The 25228-nt window shown below is 47.9% G+C and overlaps 1 protein-coding gene across 1 annotated transcript; it reads left to right on the top strand.

The window, feature by feature from the left end:
* The first annotated feature begins 7020 nt into the window (after window positions 1-7020).
* On the top strand, window positions 7021-20286 carry LOC144602703 (zinc-binding protein A33-like). The gene is made up of 6 exons (XM_078415833.1): window positions 7021-7431; window positions 7520-7615; window positions 14746-14979; window positions 15306-15328; window positions 15418-15536; window positions 19754-20286. Exons 1-6 carry the CDS (start codon window positions 7021-7023, stop codon window positions 20284-20286), a joined length of 1416 nt encoding a protein of 471 aa, XP_078271959.1.
* Window positions 20287-25228: the final 4942 nt, after the last annotated feature.

Here is a 25228-nt window from a genome sequence, read left to right as displayed (position 1 = left end):
CACATTTATCCACATTATATTGCATCTGCTGCATTTGCCCACTCTCCTAATCTATCGAAGTCACTCTGCAGCCTCCTAGCAACCTCCTCTCAGCTAACACTGCCACCCAGCTTCGTGTCATCCGCAAACTTAGAGATGTTGCATTCAATTCCCTCGTCCAAATTATTAATATATATTGTAAATAACTGGGGTCCCAGCACTGAGCCTTGCGGTACCCCACTAGTCACTGCCTGCCATTCCGAAAAGGACCAGTTTACTCCTACTCTTTGCTTCCTGTCCGCCATCCAATTCTCTATCCACCTCAACACTGAACCCCCAATACCGTGTGCTTTAAGTTTGTACCCCAATCTCCTATGTGGGACCTTGTCGAAGGCCTTCTGAAAGTCCAGATATATAGCACATCGACTGGTTCTCCCTTATCCACTCTGCTAGTTACATCCTCGAAAAATTCTATAAGATTCGTCAGGCATGATTTGCCTTTCATAAATCCATGCTGGCATTTTTCCTATGATTTCACCACTTTCCAAATGTGATGCTATCACATCTTTAATAACTGACTCTAGCATTTTCCCCACTACCGATGTTAGGCTAACTGGTCTATAATTCCCCGTTTTCTCTCTCCCTCCCTTTTTAAAAAGTGGGGTTACATTAGCTACCCTCCAATCCTCAGGAACTACTCCAGAATCTAAAGAGTTTTGAAAAATTATCACTAATGCATCCACTATTTCTGAGGCTACTTCCTTAAGCACTCTGGGATGCAGCCTATCTGGCCCTGGGGATTTAACGGCCTTTACTCCATTTAATTTACCTAACACCACTTCCCGACTAACCAGGATTACCCCCAGTTGCTCCATCTTGTTAGACCCCCGGTCCCCTGCTATTTCCGGCAGATTGTTTATGTCTTCCCTAGTGAAGACAGAACCAAAGTAGTTGTTCAATTGGTCTGCCATCTCCTTGTTCCCTATGATCAATTCACCTGTTTCCGACTGCAAGGGACCTACATTTGTCTTAACTAGTCTTTTTCTCTTCACATATCTATAAAAGCTTTTGCAGTCAGTTTTTATGTTCCCTGCCAGTTTTCTCTCATAATCAATTTTCCCTTTCCTAATTAAGCCCTTTGTCCTCCTCTGCTGGACTCTGAATTTCTCCCAGTCCTCTGGTTTGCTACTTTCTCTGGCTAATTTATATGCTTCATCTTTTGTTTTAATACTATCCTTGATTTCCCTGGTTAGCCACGGATGCACTACCTTTCCTGGTTTGTTCTTTTGCCAAACCGGGATGAACAATTGTTGTAGTTCATCCATGCAATCTTTAAATGCCTTCCATTGCATGTCCACCGTTAACCCTTTAAGTATAAATTGCCAATCTATCTTGGACAATTCACGTCTCATACCCTCAAAGTTACCTTTCTTTAAGTTCAGAACACTTGTTTCTGAATTGACTTTGTCACTCTCCATCCAAATGAAGAACTCCACCATATCATGGTTACTTTTGCCCAAGGGGCCTCGCACAACAAGACGGCTAACTAACCCTTCCTCATTACTCAATACCCAGTCTAGAATGGCCTTCTCTCTCGTTGGTTCCTCGACATGTTGGTTTAGAAAACCATCTCGCAAACATTCCAAGAAAGCCTCTTCCTCAGCACCCCTGCCAATTTGGTTCACCCAATCTATATGTAGATTGAAGTCACCCATTATAACTGCTGCACCTTTAGTGCACGCATTTCTAATTTCCTGTTTGATGCCATCCCCAACCTCACTATAGACAATAGACAATAGGTGCAGGAGTAGGCCATTCAGCCCCTCGAGCCAGCACCGCCATTCAATGTGATCATGGCTGATCATTCTCAATCAGTACCCCGTTCTTGCTTTCTCCCCATACCCCCTGACTCCACTATCCTTAAGAGCTCTATCTAGCTCTCTCTTGAATGTCACCACTACTGCTGTTAGGTGGCCTGAACACAACTCCCACTAGCGTTTTCTGCCCCTTAGTGTTTCGCAGCTCTACCGATATCGATTCCACATCCTCCGAGCTAATGTCCTTCCTTTCCACTGCGTTAATCTCCTCTCTAATCAGCAACGCTACCCCACCTCCTTTTCCTTTCTGTCTATCCTGCCTGAATATAGAATATCCCTGGATGTTGAGCTCCCAGCGTTGGTCACCCTGGAGCCATGTCTCCGTAATCCCAACTATATCATAATCATTAATAACTATCTCCACATTTAATTCATCCACCTTATTACGTATACTCCTTGCATTGAGACACAAAGCCTTCAGGTTTGTTTTTACAACGCTCTTACCCCTTATACAATTATGTTGAAAAGTGGCCCTTTTTGATTTTTGCCCTGGATTTGTCTGCCTGCCACTTTTACTTTTCACCTTGCTACCTATTGCTTCGACCCTCATTTTACACCCCTGTCTCTCTGCTCATGCTCCCATCCCCCTGCCACATTAGGTTAAATCCTCCCCGACAGCACTAGCAAACACTCCCCCAAGGACATTGGTTCCATTCCAGCTCAGGTGCAGACCGTCCTGTTTGTACTGGTCCCACCTCTCCCAGAACTGGTTCCAATGTCCTAGAAATTTGAATCCCTCCCCCTTGCACCATTTTTCAAGCCACGTATTCATCTAAAATATCCTCCTATTTCTACTCTGTAGCACGTGGCACTGGTAGTAATCCAGAGATTATTACCTTTGAGGTCCTACTTTTAAGTTTATCTCCTAGCTCCCTAAATTCACCTTGTAGGACCTCATCCCGTTTTTTTACCTATATCGTTGGTGCCAATGTGCACCACGACAACTGGCTGTTCACCCTCCCCCTCCAGAATGTTCTGCAGCTGCTCAGAGACATCCCTGACCCTTGCACCAGGGAGGCAACATACCATCCTGGAGTCTCGTTTGCGGCCTATCTATTCCCCTTACAATTGAATCCCCTATTACGATAGCCCTTCCACTCTTTTTCCTCCCCTCTTTTGCCGCAGAGCCACCCACGGTGCCAAGAACTTGGCTGCTGCTGCCTTCCCCTGATGAGCCATCTCCCCCAACAGTATCCAAAATGGCATATCTGTTTAGGAGGGAGATGACCGCAGGGGACTCCTGTACTACCTGCCTACTGCTACGCTGGCTAGTGGCCACCCGTTTCCTTTCTGTCCGCTTATCTTTTACCTGCGGTGTGGCCAACTCACTGTACGTGCTATTCACGACCTTCTCAGCATCGTGGATGCTCCAGTATGAGTCCAACCGCAGCTCCAACCGTTCAATGCGGTCTGCCAGGAGCTGCAGCTGGACACACTTCCTGCACACGTAGTCATCAGGGACACCGACAATATCCCTGATCTCCCACATGTTGCAGGATGAGCGTTCCACGGGGCCGATCTCACCTGACATGTCTTACCCCCAAATTAAATCAAATCCCTCTTAATCCTTTAAACTGTACCTTTACTGAAAAGCACTGAACCCTTAACTCATTGAACCCTTAACTCACTGAACCCTTAATTCACTGAACCCTTAAGGATAGCGGAGTGAGGGGATATGGGGAGAAGGCAGGAACGGGGTACTGATTGAGAGTGATCAGCCATGATCGCATTGAATGGCTCGAAGGGCTGAATGGCCTCCTCCTGCACCTATTGTCTATTGTCTATTAATTCACTGAACCCTTAACTAAAAATACGAATAAAATGCAGAAATACAACCCCGGGGTTACGCCCAATCAGCTGCTTCCTCTTGTCCGCTTCCACCAATCAGCGGCTTCCTCCAGACCACTTCCTTTGAATTGTGCAGGAACGTTTTTACACCAACGCTGCACCAACCGCTCCTGGGCCCCGCCCACACGCTGCACCAACCGCCTGGGCTCCGCCATACGCTGCTCCAACCGCTCCTGGGCCCCGCCCACACGCTGCACCAACCGCTCCTGGGCCCCGCCCACACGCTGCACCAACCGCCTGGGCTCCGCCATACGCTGCTCCAACCGCTCCTGGGCCCCGCCCACACGCTGCTCCAACCGCTCCTGGGCCCCGCCCACACGCTGCTCCAACCGCTCCTGGGCCCCGCCCACACGCTGCACCAACCGCTCCTGGGCCCCGCCCACACGCTGCTCCAACCGCTCCTGGGCCCCGCCCACACGCTGCTCCAACCGCTCCTGGGCCCCGCCCACACGCTGCACCAACCGCTCCTGGGTCCCGCCCACACGCTGCACCAACCGCTCCTGGGCCCCGCCCACACGCTGCACCAACCGCTCCTGGGCCCCGCCCACACGCTGCACCAACCGCTCCTGGGCCCCGCCCACACGCTGCACCAACCGCTCCTGGGCCCCGCCCACACGCTGCTCCAACCGCTCTTGGGCCCCGCCCACACGCTGCACCAACCGCTCCTGGGCCCCGCCCACACGCTGCACCAACCGCTCCTGGGCCCCGCCCACACGCTGCTCCAACCGCTCCTGGGCCCCGCCCATACGCTGCTCCAACCGCTCCTGGGCCCCGCCCATACGCTGCTCCAACCGCTCCTGGGCCCCGCCCACACGCTGTTCCAACCGCTCCTGGGCCCCGCCCACACGCTGCACCAACCGCTCCTGGGCCCCGCCCACACGCTGCTCCAACCGCTCCAGGGCCCCGCCTACACACTGCTCCAACCGCTCCTGGGCCCCGCCCACACGCTGCTCCAACCGCTCCTGGGCCCCGCCCACACGCTGCTCCAACCGCTCCTGGGCCCCGCCCACACGCTGCACCAACCGCTCCTGGGCCCCGCCCACACGCTGCTCCAACCGCTCCTGGGCCCCGCCCATACGCTGCTCCAACCGCTCCTGGGCCCCGCCCATACGCTGCTCCAACCGCTCCTGGGCCCCGCCCACACGCTGTTCCAACCGCTCCTGGGCCCCGCCCACACGCTGCACCAACCGCTCCTGGGCCCCGCCCACACGCTGCTCCAACCGCTCCTGGGCCCCGCCTACACACTGCTCCAACCGCTCCTGGGCCCCGCCTACACACTGCTCCAACCGCTCCTGGGCCCCGCCCACACGCTGCACCAACCGCTCCTGGGCCCCGCCTACACACTGCTCCAACCGCTCCTGGGCCCCGCCTACACACTGCTCCAACCGCTCCTGGGCCCCGCCCACACGCTGCTCCAACCGCTCCTGGGCCTCTGTGAAAACAAAGCCCCGCGCTCGGTTTTTAAACCTACCGCCCGGACAATAGACAATAGGTGCAGGAGGCTCTTGTTCAGACCTTATCTTTTTTCCTGACTATCGTGTAATGAGGATCAGTGATGCCGTCTGCCAGCCTGATTCTATCCTCACTTACACCTCAATCATCCCCTCTAACATCTTCAGACTTTAAACTCAAAGCTTGTCACCGACTGATTGCTGAAGATAGACACAAAAGGCTGGAGTAACTCAGCGGGACCGGCAGCATCTCGGGAGAGAAGGATTGGGTGACGTTTCGGGTCGAGAACCTTCTTCAGACTCAATCTTCGGTTTAAACCGGCATCTGCAGTTCCTTCCTACACAGACCGACTGATTACTGTTCACTTCAGCTTTGATGGCAACCGGTATTATGGGAGCAAGACCCCATGGCGCTGATGGCGGCGGCAACCCGAGACCCGCTGTTGCCGCGGCTCCTCATCCCCCTCCTCCACCCTCTCCCCCTCACCCCCCTCCCTCTCCGCCGGGCCTGCAGGAGTGGAGGCCCGGAGTGGAGGAGGAGATAAAAATGGAGGGGTGAGGGGGAGAGGAAGAGGAGGGTTGAGGGGAAGGAGCGGGATGAGGGAGAGGTGGAGGTGGAGAGGAAGTGGGAAGAGGAGAGGGAGGAGGAGGAGAGGTGAAGGTGAGGAATAAGGGGAGGAGGAGGAAGTGCAGGGAATGGGAGAGGGAGAGGAGGAGAGGGAGAGGAGGAGCGGTGAAGGAGAGGAAGTGGAGGGGTGAGGGGGAGGTGGAGCAAGAGGAGGAGGGGTGATTCGAAGGTGTCCTCTTTGTTCAGGAAACGGGGCTTCAACTCCACTCCACGTTGTTGTCCAGCCTCACTTACCCCCTCTGGCAGCTTGTTCCAGACACCAACGACCATCTGTGTGAAAATGTTGTTCCTCAGGTTCCGATTAAATCTTGCACCTCTCACCACAAACCTGTGTCCTCTAGTTCTCGATTCCACTGCTCCGGGTAACAGACTGTGCATTCACCCTGTCTATTCACCTCTTGATCTTATGCACTTCAGCCTCCTGCGCTCCAATTAATAAATCCTTCCCTGCCCAACCTCTCCCTTTCGCTCTGACCATCAAATCCTGGCACCATCTTCGTAAATCCACTCTGCAGTTGTTTCCAGCATTTTATCCTGCCTTACACTGTCCCAAGCGCTACTCTCCGCTTCCGTCTATATTCAGGACAGTTTAATGTGTAACTGACCCCTCCCTGTGGTAGAGAGCGGGGGAATCCTCCATAGTTTCCGTGGGTGGATTTGTCTCCTTCCTTTAAAATGGTCGTAACGATGGTGACCCTCGGGTGCTCTGGCCGGCGCTCCTCTTCCCAGAGGAAGGCAGACATTCATGGTGAAACTCACCAGCGCCTTCAGTGCACCTGCACAACCTTTGGCCGTCTGAGGAGAAGACTGTTTGAAGATCAGGACACAATTCTCAAGTCATCAATCATTTTGTCACATACCTTCTGTCTTTTCATCTCTGGCCTTTGTCCAACCGTCTGACTATCAACTCCCTCTACCCCCTCAACTGTGTCAACCTCTTGCCAGCCAGGCTTTGTCCTGCCCCCTTCCTCCCATCGTTATTCCATCTCCCACCCCCTACAATCAGTCTGAAGAAGGGTCCCGACCCGAAACATCAGCTGTCCACGTTATCCAGATGTGCTGCTTGACCCACTGACTTACTCCAGCACTTTGTACTTTTTTTTGTAAACCTGCATCTGCAGTTCCTTGTTTCTGCAGCTTCACGTTGAACATTTGCGTCAGATTTACATTCATTCCTCTAGACGGCGGCGTGCGCAGTGGACATGCGTTTTGAACCAGGAAGTGGCAGAGTTAAAAAATGGCTTCGAAAGACAGGTTCGAGAGTTTAACTGAGGAAGCAGTTTGTCCCATCTGCCTGGATTTCTTCACCGATCCGGTGTCACTGGACTGTGGGCACAACTTCTGCCGCTCCTGTATCACACAGAGTTGGGACAGGGAGGGGAGAAACTCCTGCCCGGAATGTAGAGAGGTGTTTACAGACCGCACCCTCAGGGTGAGTCGGGCCTTGGCGAGACTGGCTGAGAAAGCTCGAACACTGAGCCTGAATCGGACAGAGAAGGAAAGTAAACTTCACTGCGAGGAACATCAGGAAGAACTGAAGCTGTTTTGTGAAACTGACAAGAAGCTGATCTGTGTGATTTGTCGAGATTCGCGGGAACACAGAGAGCACCGCTTCATGCCGGTTAAAGAAGCTGTTGAAAACTACAAGGTAAAAGCAAACCGATTTAATCACATCATTTTAATTCCTTCTTTACTGTTCAACAATTTAATTTTCTGATTCCCAAACACAATTCCAGGATCAGGTGAAATCTTCTATTAAATCTCTCACGAAAAAGAAATCAGGGATCCAGCAAATGGAGCAGCAACAGAAAGAGAAGATTTCTGGAGTTCTGGTGAGGCTTTTAAGTTTCGATTTCCTGATCTTGTGCAGGTTTGATCCCTGTGACGCGTGTAATAACAGGGCAGCGCAGTGACACAAGTAGTGCTGCTGTCTCCTAGTTCTGGTGAGCGGGTTCGATCCTGACCTCGGGCGCTGCCCGTGTGGTTCACGCCTTCTCCCTGTGACCGGGTCGGATTCTGTCGTGGTTACAGGTGTTCAAAAATGAAGCAGATGACACGGAGAATTCTTCAAGAAGTTAAAAGCCTTTATTTGCTGGAACAATCAGGATGTCAACCATCTGACTGCCCACTTAGTACACCGGGCAGCCTATTTTTATAGGATTATTCTAAACCTTATCTTCTTTACATTACCTCATACCCACATTCCTTTCTTCAGTCCTTCATTTCTTTGTAGTCACCCGTCTGTCCCGCCACCATTAAATCCCATTTAGTAATATATCCTTATCTCAATGCTCACATCCCTTCATACTTCGCCTCCCTTATTTCCTGCTAGTCCATCCCTCACGTCCATCCATCACCCCAAGGCTTATGTCTTTCCTTATCTCTTCTCTTGCCACCATTAAATCCTACTCATTGATGAATGTCTGCATCTCTTCACATTCTGCCACCCTTATCGTCTAGGCTAAAGCAAAGGTAAAGGCTAAAGAAAAGGAGTGTTATGTTACAGACACGTGTCAAGGGTAAGGAATGTCTAGAGCGCCTTAATTAGTTACAGAGTGGCGCCTAATGCCTAAGTAGTTACAAACCTTAAACAACAATGTATAAAATAATACCGTAACAATGTCTAATGTATAAAATAAAATAATATCGTATTATCTCCCATATTCCCCCCTTTGAGACCTACACGGTCTCACAGAAAAAGAAAACCAAAAAACGCACATGTTGTTAACTCAAATCATAAATCCACTCTCAACCATTGCCCCCCCCCCCCCCCCCCCCAACTTAGGATTGTATAAAGAATGTGCAGTTTGTCAGTGTTCTCCTTCCAACATGCTAACATCCTGGGTCACTCGGCCAAAAACCTACCCCCATATGTCTAGGGTAGGAAAAAAGACCCAGCTTCCCTTACAACTACGTTCTTAGTAATCTTCCAGAGTAAATTGCTCAACAGTATAGTATTCTATCGGAGGGATCTGTTTCTCTTGGAGGTGAAATTTGCCCGTATCCTGGAGCAACGGCAGCTGATTTGCAGTAGCTTTCACTCTTCTCCTGTATTTTCGTTCTCTTGCCCGTTTACCTCGAGGTCATTCACAGGTTGTGCCTGTGGGACAGTCCTTGTACAATGATTGAGATGGTACCACGTGGACCGGCCCTCTACCTGAACAGCAGTTGGTGAGGCCTTAGTTACTGTGAACGGTCCTTCCCTTCTCGGCTCATTCCACCTTCGTCGAAAGGCTCGCACATAGACCTGATCTCCGGGTTTAATAGGTCCTTCTCCCTGGTCCGCCTCTGGCTCCTTTTGCTTGTCCTGTGTGTAAATAGACTTGTGTATCATAGCTAATTGTTGCATGTATTGTTTAAGTTCTACCTCTAATTGTTCCAAACTTGGTCCCTTGTAAGGACCTCTCCATTTGGGCATCGGCATGGGTCTGCCAGTGAGCATTTTGTGTGGTGTTAAATGAGTTATTCGATTAGTTTGCATGCGTCAGCTCATTAATGCCAATGGCAGGGCATCAATCCAATTTAACTTTGTACTTGTGCAAATCTTGTTCAATTTAGCCTTCAATCTTCCATTAACTCTTTCTACCATTCCCTGAGATTGAGGGTGGTATACACACCCAAATCTTTGTTTCACTCTCAGGGCTTGCAGTACCAGCTTAACTGTTTTTTGAATAAAAGTCCCTCCATTGTCGGAACTGATTTCGGTTGGTATGCCGAATCGTGGGATGACCTCGTTAATCAGAAACTTGACTACAGTTCCTGCACCTAAATCCTTCGATGGTACTGCCTCCACCCATCTGCTAAATCTATCAATTACTACCAGCATATACCTTTTCCCTCTTACTTTTTTCAGCATGTCCACATAGTCAATAACCAGGTGCCTAAATGGTCCTTCGGGCACAGGTATATGTCCTATAGGTGTTGTTATTCCCTTTCTAACATTGTTTTGAGCACATATCTCACATTGTGACAGAATGTGATCTACTGAAGCCTGTAGGTAGGGTGACCAAAACCCATCTCTCTTTATCTTCCTTAACACTTCCCCCCTTGCACAGTGGTCTAGCCCATGCGCTTCTGAGATGAGAATGGTCATCAGAGGTGTAGGTGCTACCAGCAAACCTTCGTCCGTAGTCCACAGGCCCTCTGCATTCTGTTTAGCTCCCCTCTGTCTCCACATTGTTTGTTCAGCTAAAGTAGCCCTACCTTGCATCGCAACTATATCCTCCTGTGTGGGTTGCAGGTCCAAATTTACCTACGGGGCAATATTGGCTGATTGGCATCCAGACGCTTTTCTGGCTGCTTCTTCTGCGGCATGATTGCCCTTTGTGATCATGTCGTTTCCCTTTTTATGTGCCTGGCATTTAACGATAGCTAGTGCCTTAGGTTTAGTCAGTGCCCTTATTAGGTCTGAAATTTGCTGAACATGCTGTATGGGGTCCCCATTGCTTTTCTTGAAGCCTCGCTGCTTCCATACTGATCCCCCACAGGTGACAGACCCCATGTGCATATGCTGAATCTGTGTAAATGTCAGCTTTCTCACCCTCCATCATTTCACAAGCTGTTGTTAAGGCCTTAATCTCTGCTAACTGGGCTGAACAAGGTTGTGGGCAAGCTTCTAATCTGATTGTTTGAAAACCTGATTGGTCCTGCTGCACTACTGCAAATCCTGCATGATTGCCATCATAATCCCTATAGCATGAACCATCCACAAACAAAACTTTCTTGTCCTCATCATTCAATGGTTCTGATTGTAAGTCCGTCCTTAATTTAGAAAAAACCATCATTTCCCCAACGCAATCATGGGGCTCCCCCTCATAGTCAAGCGGAACATAATCAGCTATGTTACTTGTGGTGCATCTTTGTATTGTAATGTCTGGGAATGTCAACAGCATTTGAAATGCTATTATTCTGGCCGGTGTTAATACAAACTTCCCCTTCTCCAACAGCTCTACTACTTTATGGTGTGTATATATAGTTACAGGATAGCCCATGGTTATAGATGAGACTTTGTTGTACGCATAGTGTAACGCAGCCAGTCCCTGGTGGCAGGGTGGGTAACCCTGCGCCACCTCATCCAATTTTGTACTGTAGTATGCTACAGACTGCTTAGCTTTACCTATGCCTGTTTCCTGCGTCAGTACTGCTGCAGCGTAGCCCTCCTGCCTGTTGGAAATGTACAAGTGAAACATTCTCTCATAATTTGGCAGGGCCAGGGCTGGGGCTGACTGTAACTCTCTCTTAATGGTGTTAAAAGCTGTCTCCGCCTCCTCATTCTATTGCAAAACATTTCTCAAATTTGTGTGTCCCGCTTCCTTCAGTATTTTTCTCAATGGCATCACAATTTCAGCATATTCTCCAATCCAGTCTGAGCTATATCTAGACATTCCCAAAAATGTCATCATTTGCTTTACTGTCCGAGGCTTGGGAGCTTTAATTATTGCCTCAATTTGATCTGGTGCTATAGCCGTTACTCCCTTGGAGATCAATCGTCCTAAATATTCCACCTGTTGCTTACAAAACTGCAACTTCTTCCTGGACACTTTATGGCCTCCATATGCCAGCCTTTCTAAAAGAGTCAGGGTGTCTTGCTCACATTGCTCCTCACTTTCAGAGCAGACCAACAAATCATCCACATATTGTATTAATGTACTATGTAGGGATATACCTTCCAAATCTGCCTTCAGTACCTGATTGAAAACATGAGGCGAGTGTTTAAATCCCTGTGGCATCCTAGTATAAGTATATTGAATGCCCCTGTAAGTAAACACAAACAAAAACTGGCATCTTTCCGATAACGGCACACTAAAGAATGCTGAGCAGAGATCAATCACTGAAAAGTACGCTGCCTCCGGTGGAATGTTAGTCAGCAGTGTGTGTGGGTTTGGAACCACTGCTGGCCAATCTCTCACTACCTCATTGACTGCTCGTAGATCATGTACTAATCTCCACCTTGTCTTGTCTGCTTTTAAAACTGGCAACAGCGGAGTGTTACAGGGACTTTTTGTCTTGACGAGTACTCCCGCCTCCAACAAACCCTGTATAGTTAATGCTATGCCTTCCTCTGCTTCGGGCTTTAAGGGGTATTGTGGTTTCCTTGGCAAAATTGCCCCCTGCTTTAGTTCTATTTCTATCGGGTTTGCGGATTTCACTTTTCCAATATCTGTATCATGTTGTGACCACAGGCCATGTGGCAGCCTGTTTAACATGTCTTCCTTTGTCTGACCTTCTCCCTTCTGTAATAAAAAGAGATATTGCTGGGGACTAATTTCAACCTCTTTTGTTGTTCCCACCATATCTATGCTCACCACTATCTTGACATAATTATCGTCCTCAGATTTCCATACCTTCGGTGTAATATTTTTCCAGTTAACAATAGTGTTTACTTGCTTCATCATGAGCCCCAAGTCCCTGGACTGATATCCCTTATTTACTAGTAATGTCACATGAGGTGCAGCTCCTGGCACCCTATACCACTTGTCAAAAAAGGTGTTCCATTTAATTTGCAAGGCTACCCCTTGTTTTCCAATTGTTATGGCTTCTGCCCTTAGGTGCTGCTGGCCGCATGCTCCCAGGCGCCACAACCTCTCCTGCTCTATGTCCTGGATCTCGTCAAAACATACCGTACAATGTAGCTCAGTCTTGGGCGGGGTTGCTTCAGGTAATAGGGTCATTACTCCCTCTTTCCATCTGTTCCACGTATTCCAAATTTGGTCTTCTATATTTCCTACCCAAAATACATTAGCTTTCCTAGTTTCCCCCATAAACAGCTGGGTATTCAATTTCTCCACGTTCAGACCATCTTTGGTACATTCTAACTTTAATTCTAGTTTCAACAAGGCATCCCTGCCTAGCAGATTAATGGGGGTTCCTTTGGACACCAATACCGGCAATACTATTTCTCTATTACTTATTTTTAAACTTACAGGGGTTGTGCATCATGTTAACTGTGTTTTTCCCGAGAACCCTACAGTTTTAACAAATTTCCCTGACATGGGAAGGTGGGAGGCATACTGGGAGGATTTCTGATTTATCCTTAGGTTTATAGTTCTTGATTAACACTTCCATTTCATCACACATGTTTATATCAAACGTGCCTTCCTTGGGCCATTTCGTGACTAATTTTCCCGTCCTTTTTTCCCCATTTTTCAGAATGTTTTTTAATATCCTCTTTGGATACGGGGAATTTCTTACTTAGTATTTCAACTGCAGTTATTTTATTCATTGTACTTGTCTTATTTTAGTGCACTTGGTCAGTCAGTTTAAATGCAGTCCTTGTTCTAACTCTGTTCCGTCGCTATACTCACTATGCTACCTACTACGCTATTTCTATTTTCTACAGTTCTACTATATTCCTTTAATATTTTGCAATTTTATTATTTTTATGTTATCCAATTATTCCAATTCTTGATCTGCCCATACAAACCCCTCCTCACTTAGGGCGGTATCCACAGACCCTCTGATCCTGCCCGTACAGACGCCTAGCTGACCAGAGTGACCCCCGGTTAACTAGAGCGGTATCCACAGGACGGCCCATCTATTCAGTCCCCTATCCACGAGGTCTTTTTGACGTCACAAATCCACTTTCTTAACTTATCTATTTTCTACGTACCCCACTGCGCAGCCTTCTTGAGCAATCCTCCGGGTCTCTTTTTAGAATATTTTAGCCAGATTCTTTGGATCGGAGAGGCCCTTTTAACCGCCTAGACGCCTCTGTGTCACCAGCGGCCCCCCGTTTCAACAGGTTAAAAATCCAAATGAAGCGGAAAACCGCCTACCTTTTAGCGGGTGGCCACCCTTGTCCTGTTGTTCCGGGGAGCCCCCGTGGGGCTAGGAAGCGCCCTTGGCTGGTCGTCCTTTATCGAACGGGCCTCTTTCCGATCCTGCCGACTACGCCAATTTTGTCGTGGTTACCGGTGTTCAAAAATGAAGCAGATGACACGGAGAATTCTTCAAGAAGTTAAAAGCCTTTATTTGCAAACAACGGCTGGAACAATCAGGATGTCAACCATCTGACTGCCCACTTAGTACACCGGGCGGCCTATTTTTATAGGATTATTCTAAACCTTATCTTCTTTACATTACCTCATACCCACACTCCTTTCTTCAGTCCTTCATTTCTTTGTAGTCACCCGTCTGTCCCGCCACCATTAAATCCCATTTAGTAATATATCATTATCTCAATGCTCACATCCCTTCATACTTCGCCTCCCTTATTTCCTGCTAGTCCATCCCTCACGTCCATCCATCACCCCAAGGCCTATGTCTTTCCTTATCTCTTCTCTTGCCACCATTAAATCCTACTCATTGATGAATGACTGCATCTCTTCACATTCTGCCACCCTTATCGTCTAGGCTAAAGCAAAGGTAAAGGCTAAAGCAAAGGAGTGTTATGTTACAGACACGTGTCAAGGGTAAGGAATGTCTAGAGCGCCTTAATTAGTTACAGAGAGGCGCCTAATGCCTAAGTAGTTACAAACCTTAAACAACAATGTATAAAATAATACCGTAACAATGTCTAATGTATAAAATAACATCATGTATAAAATAATATCGTATTATCTCCCATAATACCTTCCACGTCCAAACGACACGCCGGTTGGAGAGTCAATCGGCGATTGTAAATCATCCCTGTGAAAGTAGGTGGTGGGCAAATCAATGGGAATTAAAGGGGACGTGAAAGGGAATGGGCAGCAGGGAATTGGATGAGGGGAATGGGATTGATGGGATAATGACATTTCCGAAGCATTTGTACAAGCTATTGAATTCTCGTGATAATCAGCTATCTATTCAATGGAAGTAAATGGGATTGGTGAGGATCTGTACAGTGGCCAGTATGGATATAGTGGGCAGAATGGTCTATTCCTGCGCCCTATGACCAGATAATGATTGGCCAAATAATACTTTCCACACCGTGAGGAAACACAATACAGTGACATATTGATCTTCACCTTTCATTTCACAGGAACAGTCACACAACCTTCAGTCACAGATCACATCCCAGTTTGTTGAACTGCACCAGATTCTCACTGAGAAAGAGCAGCGTGTACTGACAGATATCCAGGAGGAAGAGAAGAAGATTCTGAATACAATGGAGAAACATCTCCAAGTGATTCAAGAGAATTTAAATTCCATTGAGAACGAAGTCAAAAGCTTACAGGAACAGCTGGATCTAAAAGACAACGTGTCATTTTTGAAGGTGAGGGGTTTTGGCGAGGTGAAAGTGCATGGTGGGTGACATTTGTGAAATAAACGCCACATTTACCAGTGATTCAGAACTGGGCCAATATTCCCCGTGTCCCAGCAATGTGCTGCTGTTGTTCCAAAACTAAAGGGCTTCCCTCATAATGTATGGGAGCTCAGCACTGCCTGCAAACTCCTTGGGAAAGAGCTGCTGTGATCTTACCAATGAGAGTTGGGAAAGGGGAATTATCAGAGGCTTGTAGCAATCTATGTGAAATTCCCACTGTCCTGACGAAAAAAGTCCATCTCAGTTAATTGCGATTTGTGTTTTATTTCTTGCAGGAGGAAGCTGGCCGCAAGATGAGGTAGGACATGGTCTGGAATGAATGTTCTTGTAGAACAGCTCAAAAATATGCTGATGCTCAATTTATAACCTGTCATTAAATATTCGCAGGGTTCATGATGAAGCCAAATCACTGTCGGTTGCAGATGGTGCCTTGCCGATGGAAAGATTCGATAACCCTTTTTTTCTCAACACCGTATTTAGAGAAACAACTGACGTCATCAAGCAAGGTAAATCTTAATCCCTTTCCATTGTTGTTGTTTGATATCTTTACGTCATACTTGGATGCAAAGGTTGATGTAATGAATGGATTGAAGGGAAATCAGATTCATCTAAGCTGGGAAGCATCACAGTCAGAGAGCAATGCAGCACAGAAACAGGCCCTTTCACTGCACACGCCCATGCCGACCAAGTTGCCCAATCAACTTGCCTGCGTCTGGCCCATATCCTTCCGAGTAATTCCAATCCACCTACCTGCCCAAGTGTCCCTTAAATATCGTAATTGTACCTGTCTTGAACACTTCCTCTGGCAGCTCACTCCATATAGGAATGACCTACTGCTGGAAAAAGCTGCTCTTCAGGTTTCTTCAAGTTAGTGTTTCCCCTCTCACCTGAAACCGATGTCCTCTAGTATTAGATTGGAAAAATACTGTGGGTATTCACCTTATCTGTGCACCTTATATAGATCTTATCCACGCCTATAAAGTCAGCCTGATAGGCTCCAAAGACAAATGTCCCCACCAGCGCAAACTCTCCTGATAAACAAACCTTCCAGACCCGATAGAGTCCTCGTAAATCTTCTTGCACCCTCTCCAGTTTGCCAACAACCTCATTGTGTCAAACGCTGTCTTTAATATCCTGACCTTGGAAAGAATGAGCAACAAACACATTCTTCACCTCCCTGCCTGTCACCGTTGCATCTTCCATGGCACTGTGTACCTGCACCCCGACACCTCTCTGTTCTATAAAGCTCCCCGTTTACTGTGTATGTCCTGCCCTGGTTTGTCGCAGCAAAGTGCATCGCCTCACCTTCACATGAATAAATCCCACCTGCCGTTCCTGAGCCCATTGGCCCAGTTCACAGGGATCCCATTTACTCTCAGGTAACCTTCTTCACTCTCCACAATGTCACCAATTTTAGTTCCATCTGCAAACTGACTAACCGTGCAACCTACATACACACCCAATCGTGTATATAAATAAGGAACAACAGTGGACTCTGTCTCCAGTCTGAAAAACAACCCTCTACCAACATCCTCTGTCTGTGACCTTCAGGTAATGTTGTATTCCATCGGCTAGTTCCCCCGGATTCCATGAGATCCAACCTTCCAGAGCGGCCTCCCATGTAGTGTGTAGAAGTTGCATCTCTCAGAGGGCAGTGAATATCTGGCATGTTGTGCTCGGGGTGGTGGTAAAAAGCTGAGTTGTTGGATATGTGCAACTTGGCTACAAATAAATGTCTGATAGATCAAAAATATAAGATTATGGGGAACTCACACAGAAGAGGAATTGGTGCCAGCTTAGATCAGTCATGATCTCATTGAATGGAGGGGCAAGCCTGAGGAGCGGATCCTAATCCTGCTCCTGTTTTCTGGTGTTCCTATGCTCCTGCGTACCGATAAATTGACAGACTTGACACAGAGGAAATGCAGCAAAGATTAACAATACTTGTGCCTGGGAGACTGGGTTTGCTGTGCGGGGTGAGATTAAGCAGACTAGGCCTGTGTACTCGAGAGTTCAAGTGTATTAGAGGAGATCTCAGTGAAACAGAGTCCTTACAGGGCTCAGTGGGCTGGATGCAGGGAGGATGGTTCCCCTGTCAGAGGGGTCTGCAGAGCGGGCACTCTCAGAATGTGGGCTGCATCGTGTAGGACAGAGATAAGGAGACATTACTGCACGCAGAGACTGGGGAACGACCCTGCACCGGTGGCTGTGGAGACTCAGTCATTCAGTGCTCTTGAATTTGAGAGCCGTGGTTGTACATTACAGAGTCTGGCCCTTCCGCCCATCGGGTCCATGACCATCATTTCCCAGCTATACTAATCGATTTACCCACATTCCATCGGCATTCTTCTGCACCTCACCTATTTAAGTATCTCCAATATATTGATTATATCTCACTCCACCACCTCCTCTGTCGCATGTTCCAGATATCACCCACTCTCAGTGTAAATCTTTGTACTAAAACTCTTGTTTATTTGTTCCTGAACTACAGTCAAAAAGGTACACAATAACGCGACAATTTTAGGCCCACCTTACTCGCCGTCGTCCCTTTGGTGCTAATGGAAGAAGTTTAATTGAAATGGGTGTTATGTTTTTTAGTTATTCACGTATTAACATTTAAATCTATCTCCAAGGGAGGTAGGGGGGAGGGAGGTAGGGGGGAGGGAGGGAGGGGGGAGGAGGGAGGGAAGGGGGAGGAGAGAGGATATGGGGGGTTGAGGGGGATGGAGTGGAGGGGAGGGAGAGGGAGGGGGGGAGGAGTGGGTGCTGCAGCAATACAGAAGAGGTTTGGACCCAACGGGTCCACTTCATCTAGTAAAACCTAAATCTCTGATATACTTTAAAATTCCTTGCTCCCAATATATGCTAATAATGTTTAGATAATCACCCTGCATCCTGCTGCAGACTTTGACAACATTCCCCGCTATCCACAATTTTTGCGTCCTCCACAGACTTACTAATCACACCTCCCACATTCACATCCAGGCCATGATCATATAACATAAACAGCAAAGGTTGCAGCACCGAACTCTGCTGCACACCACCAGCCACAGACCTCCAAGCAGAAAAATCATCCTTCCTTCTACCTCCAACCACCCAGCCAATTGTGGATCCATTTCACCAGCTCGCCTTGGATCCCACCTGCCTTCGCTCTCTGGACCAGCCTTGCACGCGGAACATTGTCAAGTCCCTCAGTGAAGTTCATATATTGGTTCACAATGAGATCAGTGTGTTAGTTGTACACACCCATCAAATCCACCCGTGAATCCGCTCTCTTTCAACGACCCCACAACCACAAGTCTCCGCACATTCTGTCCAACACTCGATCATTCAACCTCTGCTTCCTGACATGAACCAAGCCACCCCTCCCTCTCTCTCTCCCTCCACTCAAAGAAACAGGGGCACGTCATCTGGCCCCTCATGTCTGCCCCCTTTCACTATGATCATGATGACCCCACCACACACCTCTACCTCCTCTTTAACAACCTCAAATTACCGCTCACCTCAATATCCTCCTGCTCCGATCTGCCTCCATATCTGAATAACCCGATTCATTCCTCCATCCCCACCGCAATCTCGCAATCCTCCTCACTCTCCGCACTAGTCCTCCCCGTCCACCCTCTGGCTTCCCACTCTTCTTTGCTTTGTTGTACTTCTGCTCTTTTATTTTTATGCGGTCCTTGACTTCCCTTGTCAGCCACGGGTGTCTCTTACTCCCCTTGGAATCTTTCCTCCTCTTTGGGATAAATTGGATGGAGTTGAGGGGGGGAGGTAAAGGGACAGGTGTTGCATCTCCTGCGGTTGCAGGGGAATGTGCCCGGGGATGGGGTGGTTTGGGCAGGAAGGGACGAAAGGTCAGAGCCTCAGAATTAAAGGATGTTCCGTGAGGAAGGAGATGAGGGGAAATGCTTTTAATCAGAGGGTGGTGAATTTGTGGAATTCATTGCCACAGAAGGTTGTGGAGGCCAAGTCGGTGGATATTTTTAAGGCAGAGATAGCTGGATTCTTGATTAGTATGGATGTCAGAGGTTATGGGGAGAAGACAGGAGAATGGGGTTAGGAGGGAGAGATAGATCAGCCATGATTGAATGGTGGAGTAGAATTGAAGGGCCGAATGGCCTAATTCTAATACTTTAATTGATGACATTATGACCTGATGACGGTCCAACTTCACCTGATAACCCAGCCCTTCAGACCTGATGAAGTTGTTGTAAACCCTTTTGCACCCACTCCAATTGACTAACAAACCCACCCTTCCCTTTGCCTCACCCTCCACTCAAACAACACAGGAGCAGGTCATCTGGCCCCTCGTGTCTGCCCCCTTTCACTGTGATCATGACGACCCCACCACACACATCTACCTCCTCTTTAACATCCTCAAATTACCGCTCACCTCTATATCCTCCTGCTCCGATCTGCCTCCATATCTGAATAACCCACTTCATTCTCCCATCTCCACCGCAATCTCGCAATCCTCCTGACTCTCCACACTCGTCCCCCCCCCCCCACCTCACAAAATTCCTCTCTCCATCCTCGGATAAAAACTCCGGGAGAGATGTCTGTTGTCCACCCGATGTGGTCGGGGTGAAACCCCGGGCAGGGTTTGAGTTGTCCGCCCGCCTGTGCCTGAGGCCGAGCGGCCTCTCCCCCGGTCCCGGGGCCGCGCTGCCCGAGTCTCCCCCCGACCCCCGGGGACTCTCTGATTCTCTGCTTCTCCCCCCAGTCTCCGTCACCCTGGATGTGGAAACAGCGGGTCCGCGGCTCGAGGTGTCTGAGGATCGGAAGAGGGTGAGACTGACCCTGACCGGGAGGAGTCTCCCTGACACCGGGAAGAGGTTTACAGACAGTGCGTGTGTGCTGGGATCGGAGGGATTCACATCGGGGAGACATTACTGGGAGGTGGAGGTGGCGGGGAGTCTGGGCTGGGGTCTGGGAGTCGCCGCAGAGTCTGTGGAGAGGAAGGGACCGGTCACACTGACCCCGGAGACTGGAGTCTGGAGCATCAGGCAGTGGGGTGACGGGATTGATGCAGTCACCTCCCCTCCATCCCGTCTCCCCGCCCGTCCCATCCCCGGGAGGGTGGGAGTTTATCTCAGTTACGAGTCCGGGACAGTTTCATTTTACGACGCGGACACCAAGTCCCATCTCCACACCTTCACTGGGAATAAATTCACGGAGAAACTTTATCCTTTCTTCGGGCCGCCGTGGGATGGAAACTGGCTGAGAATCTGCTCCGGTTCCGCTCCGGGTGTGTAAAAGGGTCGGGTCCCGGGACCGGCGTCAGGAGCGGGGCTCAGGGGCTGTGGGGCAGAAACCCGGTGGACAACAGGTCGGCGCTGAACGGCTCCCATTTAATCCCCAAATTCGGCGTCGTAAAACCCCAGTGAGCGCGGAAATAAAACCAGTGGGAATGTAAATGTGGGAAGAGAGAAATAAACAGCAAGTGGAATCAGAGCTGTCGATCCGTTCACTTCAACGCGTTAACTGCGTCACTTCTTGGTCCCGCCACTAGATGGCAGCAACGCCACGCGGTGCGACCACAGACCAGCTGTAACTTTGAGAATTAACTTTGACAATTGCAGAAACAGCGGGAATCTGATTTAATAAGTGACTTTTGTCACCTGTTACCACACCTGCGGCCCAAACCCACATGCATGGCTTAAAATGTGGAATAAAAGCATGAATTGCCCCAAATACTCAGCAGGTCAGGCAGCATCTGCAAGGTGAAACAGACTTTACATTTCAGGTCTAATACAAGTCAAGTCAAGTTTATTTGTCACATACACACACACACGATGTGTAATGAAATGAAAGTGGATTGTGCACAAAAAAGAATTACAGTTACAGCATATAAATAAAGTTAATAAGTTAATATAGAGAAGACAAAATTTAGCCCCTGGAGTTATAAAAGTTAACAGTCCCGATGGCCTGTGGGAAGAAACTCCGTCTCACCCTCTCCTTTTTCACACCGTGACAGCGGAGGCGTTTGCCTGACCGTAGCATCTGGAATAGTCCATTGCTGGGGTGGCAGGGGTGTTGTAGTCTGTGGCCTATTAGAAAAAACAGGCAGACAACCGAATTCGTTTAACCTCTTTATTCTACTCACCCAGTTGGGAGAGAGTCTAGAAACCGAAGCGTTTAGAAACGCTTAGGAAGCCAGTGTAGTCTCTCTCCCCGAATGCTAACAATTACACATATTTATACCCGAAATACATGTGCCAGTACATTTCCTGTTGCTACCTTATATGGCAAGTTTTACAATGTCCTATAAATCTTTATGTGTCTTTCGGGACCTCCGTGTCCATTGTGTCCATCGTGACCTCTTCTTTCTTGGGAACAAAGGGCAGTCCATATGGCAAGTTGTTGTTCTTAACACTTCAAAGGATGGCTAACCATCAAAGCCTTAAAGCCAGTTGCCCATATCAAAGGATACCCTTAGCCATAAACAGGATGTCCTGGCAACATAATCGAGCTGGAGCTTTTACACCTTTTTTACACCCCTGCAATAAAACCCACATGGCTACGCTGAATTTGAGCCCTTACATCCCCTCTTTGATTATACTATAATCACAGTCTTTTAAAGTGGTTGATTGACAAATATTTGGCATATACATGGACCGAAGCAATAACAGATTAACAGAATCACAACAATTAACGCAATGATACTGCCATAATGGAGAATCGGCCCCCACAAATATCCTAAACCAAACCAATCCCATCCTGAAGCATTAATTCGATCTTGGGCTAAATCTGCCCCTATTTTCTTAGTCAAGTCAAGTCAATTTTATTTGTATAACACATCTAAAAACAACCCACATTGACCAAAGCGCTGTACATCAGTTCAGGTACTAAGAACAAACATACAATGGCACACAAACATAACAGCACATACATAAACAGTTCACAGCGCCCCCTCAGAGGGCTCAAACGCTAAATGCTCTTTCTATAACCTCCTTCACATGCCCCGCGATATTGGTGATATTAGAAGATACATCTGGTACAAATGTACAACATTCTTGCCCTATCATAGCACAGGTACCCCCTCTCTCGGCTAGCAGGAAATCTAGGGCCATACGATTCTGGAGAGCGACAAGACGCAGGGCTATCATTTCAGTTGTTAACTGGCCTATTTGTTCCTGAGTCTCGTACGTCCATCAGCAGTACAATTTGCTAATTGTTCCAGGGCACTAGCTAAGTTTCAAATTTCAGTTCCCGCCCGAGCGGTTCCCCATCTCGGGAATATTAGCCACCAAAACCCCTCAAACTGCGATACAGCTCGTTTAGAGCTCCACTCTGGATGCTGTAGAGGATGATTTATGATTTGTAAATGTGGGATTACAAAAGCTAGATAACAGCACCCTGTCCAGGTCTCATAAGATCCCTGATCATACCGTGGCTAAAGTCCTGGTAACCAGACATATGCTCAGCTCCCACATATTAAGTAAATCCCATTAAGAGGTCTTGGGGGAACTGCAGTACTGATATGGGTGCATGTGCTGAATCCCACAGACAGGCTAACTTCATTTGGTTTAGATCCCATTCTACAGAAACAAGTTGTATTTATTGGTGTTTCTGGAGAGTCATGAGGAGAATTAACTTGTATCCGGGGCCAATTCTCCTGTGTATGATTAAGATAGGGTCTCAAGGACCACCCATTAAAACATTGAAATCCACAGTCATCTGGTCGGTTATCATAATCCGTACACCAATTATTGGGGCCAGGGCTCTGTGAGTGATTCAAAAAGAACTGGGCAGACCTGGTGTTCTAAAGCACCAGCTCACCCTCCGAGCAAATGGTTATCGCTCTCAATACTAGGCAGTAAATAAGTCAATAGTAAAGCGTGCACTGAATAGGAGTAAGGAAAAGTGTTATCCATAAAATAGTTCACCATGAAGTTGCTACGCCTGATTAAAAGTTTTGTCAACTTGTAACATGTATTTTAAAATATCTGGACTGAAAGACAAAAACAAAATTCCCATGTAACCTCCAATTTTTCCCAGTCTATTCTTCCCCTCATCTCCTCTCGTAGGGACGACTGATGTAACCCTCGAGTTCGTCTAGATCGACCCTGATACGGCTGCTGCTTCTTACATGGAAAACTAAATTCATCTGTCAGGCATTGGAAATTAAACTGGCACAAAGCATGTCCACAGGGTACAACCCAATAGGCTTGGTCTCTCAATTGTTTAGCTCTGGTCTTATTAAACCATTAAACTATCCTGAGCAGGGTCCTATTCTTTCTGCCTTCCAGGGTATTGTGCCTTTGTCTCCTCTGCACATCATCTGATCGACTTTACATAAATGTCATGGAGTAAATACAGATTGACCACAATACCATATAATTCTTGAGTGCACTTCCCCTAATAGCAGGAGTAACAATAGCAAAATAGCAACATCAATAGCAAAATCAATCCATCAGCTAAACACATCAACAATAACTAAGCAATACTTATAACTATGTACACGTGGCAATTCAATAAAATCAATTTGTAAACCCCAATGTATTTTGGGGTGATACCATGTAGCATTTATTACATCCACCATTCCCCTCTTACCAGCATAGGTAAGAGAGTGCACATAATGCAACAAAACAGGTAAAAGCGCGTTAGGGACACAAACTTTGCCAGAGGCAGTAACCCAAAGCGAGTTAGATTCGCGAGGGGAACACCCATCCTGGCTCCACTGGTGTCTCTCAGCCTCGGGGGCGTCCCCCTGAAGCTGGCAGAATTCCGAAACACTGGGCATAGCGGTAGTTGCAGAAAACTGCTGTTGTTCCCTGAAGAAACTAAAATGGTAGGGGTCAGGGCTTCTGTGCGTACCAATGTGTCAGCCAATGCATTCCCGAAAGAAATGGGATCCTTGACAGATGTATGCGAATTACATTTAATGACAGCCAAGATTTTCGGGAGTGTTAAACTCGCTAGTAGATTTCGGACAAACAGGGCATTTTTAATAGGAGTGCCTGCTGCAGTCAAAAAGCCCCTGTGCTGCCACAGGGTACCAAAATCATGTGCAACCCCAAAAGCATATCGTGAGTCGGTGTAAATATTAGCACATTGGTCAGCGCAAAGGTGGCAGGCCCGTGTGAGGGCAAATAATTCAACCTGCTGGGCAGCATGAGGTGTACTGAAAAAAGCTAGGGTGGGCAGTATCCTCAATCTCTAGCTCCGATCGTGCGGATTCTTGTCCGTGGCGCAACCTAACCCTTTCACCAACGGTTGTCTGGGACCTATCCATATTCCCTGATGCTGCCTCATAATCGGGGGGGTAGTCCCCAATATTCTGCCGGGTGGGTAGAACCGGGACTGGCACCACCGCAGCCGGTGGCTCTGCCTGTGGGGATCGGACACGTCCAGGGTTCCTCGTCACCCTCGGATTCCTGATTACCTAATATAGCCGCTATGCCTTCCAGTGGTTCGGACTCTGACTTTTGTTGTTGTTGGGCGGGATATATCCCTTTGGTACCGGGTTTAAATTCATCTCGAGCTCGGGTAGCACGGTCAAGTCTTAGATCATACACCTTACATTCCGCTGGCAAAATATCGCATGTTTTCGGTATTCCCAACCTAACACACACTGATATCCCTCTACTACTTGCATTTTCCCTCCAACTTCGCTCCCTCGACTCCTGATGGCGCTTCTGCACCCCCTCTTTGATAGTCTCTACATTCCATGTACCTCCTACTGGCCAGGCCTCGTTTCCCAATCTTTTCATTAACGAAGCAAATAAATAAATAACACATGTGTTGTACCGGGGCACCGCCATCACTCTTATCCAAAGACTGTCCCATATGTCTGATTGCCGATTACCTGAAAATATGTTACCAATAAATATTACCAATAAATATTAATTGCACCCAGACCAAAACAATGACAACAAGAGTGACCGCTCCTTACCTTCCAAATCCGGAACCTTATCCTTATCCTTATCCTTGTCCTTATCCTTGTCCTTGTCCTTGTCCTTATCCTTATCCTTGTCCTTGTCCTTATCCTTGTCCTTTTCCTTATCGGTTCGTCCGTGAATCTCAGTTGAACACGAAATCAACCCCAAACGAGGGACTTCAGTGTCTGAAAAACGTCAACGTCCGGGGTCTCGAACAACGGTCGAGAAGTGCACTCTGTCCCCTTCGGACGTGTTTCAGCCACCGATGCCGCTTAGTCGTTCGTGGTTGACGGTGCCAAAGAGATCCTGGCGAC

Source organism: Rhinoraja longicauda, chromosome 19 (genome assembly GCF_053455715.1).
Source record: "Rhinoraja longicauda isolate Sanriku21f chromosome 19, sRhiLon1.1, whole genome shotgun sequence".
NCBI classification, from domain to species: Eukaryota; Metazoa; Chordata; class Chondrichthyes; order Rajiformes; family Arhynchobatidae; genus Rhinoraja; species Rhinoraja longicauda.
The sequence above is the reverse complement of the archived record's forward strand: the minus strand, read 5'-3'. Positions and strand labels throughout refer to the sequence as shown.

Bases quoted from the DNA above. Each gene is read 5' to 3' on its own strand.
- LOC144602703 (XM_078415833.1), top strand. From the start codon at position 7,021: ATGGCTTCGAAAGACAGGTTCGAGAGTTTAACTGAGGAAGCAGTTTGT. The intron at 7,432-7,519 runs GTAAAAGCAAAC...ACACAATTCCAG, and splicing joins AAGCTGTTGAAAACTACAAG to GATCAGGTGAAATCTTCTAT. The intron at 7,616-14,745 runs GTGAGGCTTTTA...TTCATTTCACAG, and splicing joins AGAAGATTTCTGGAGTTCTG to GAACAGTCACACAACCTTCA.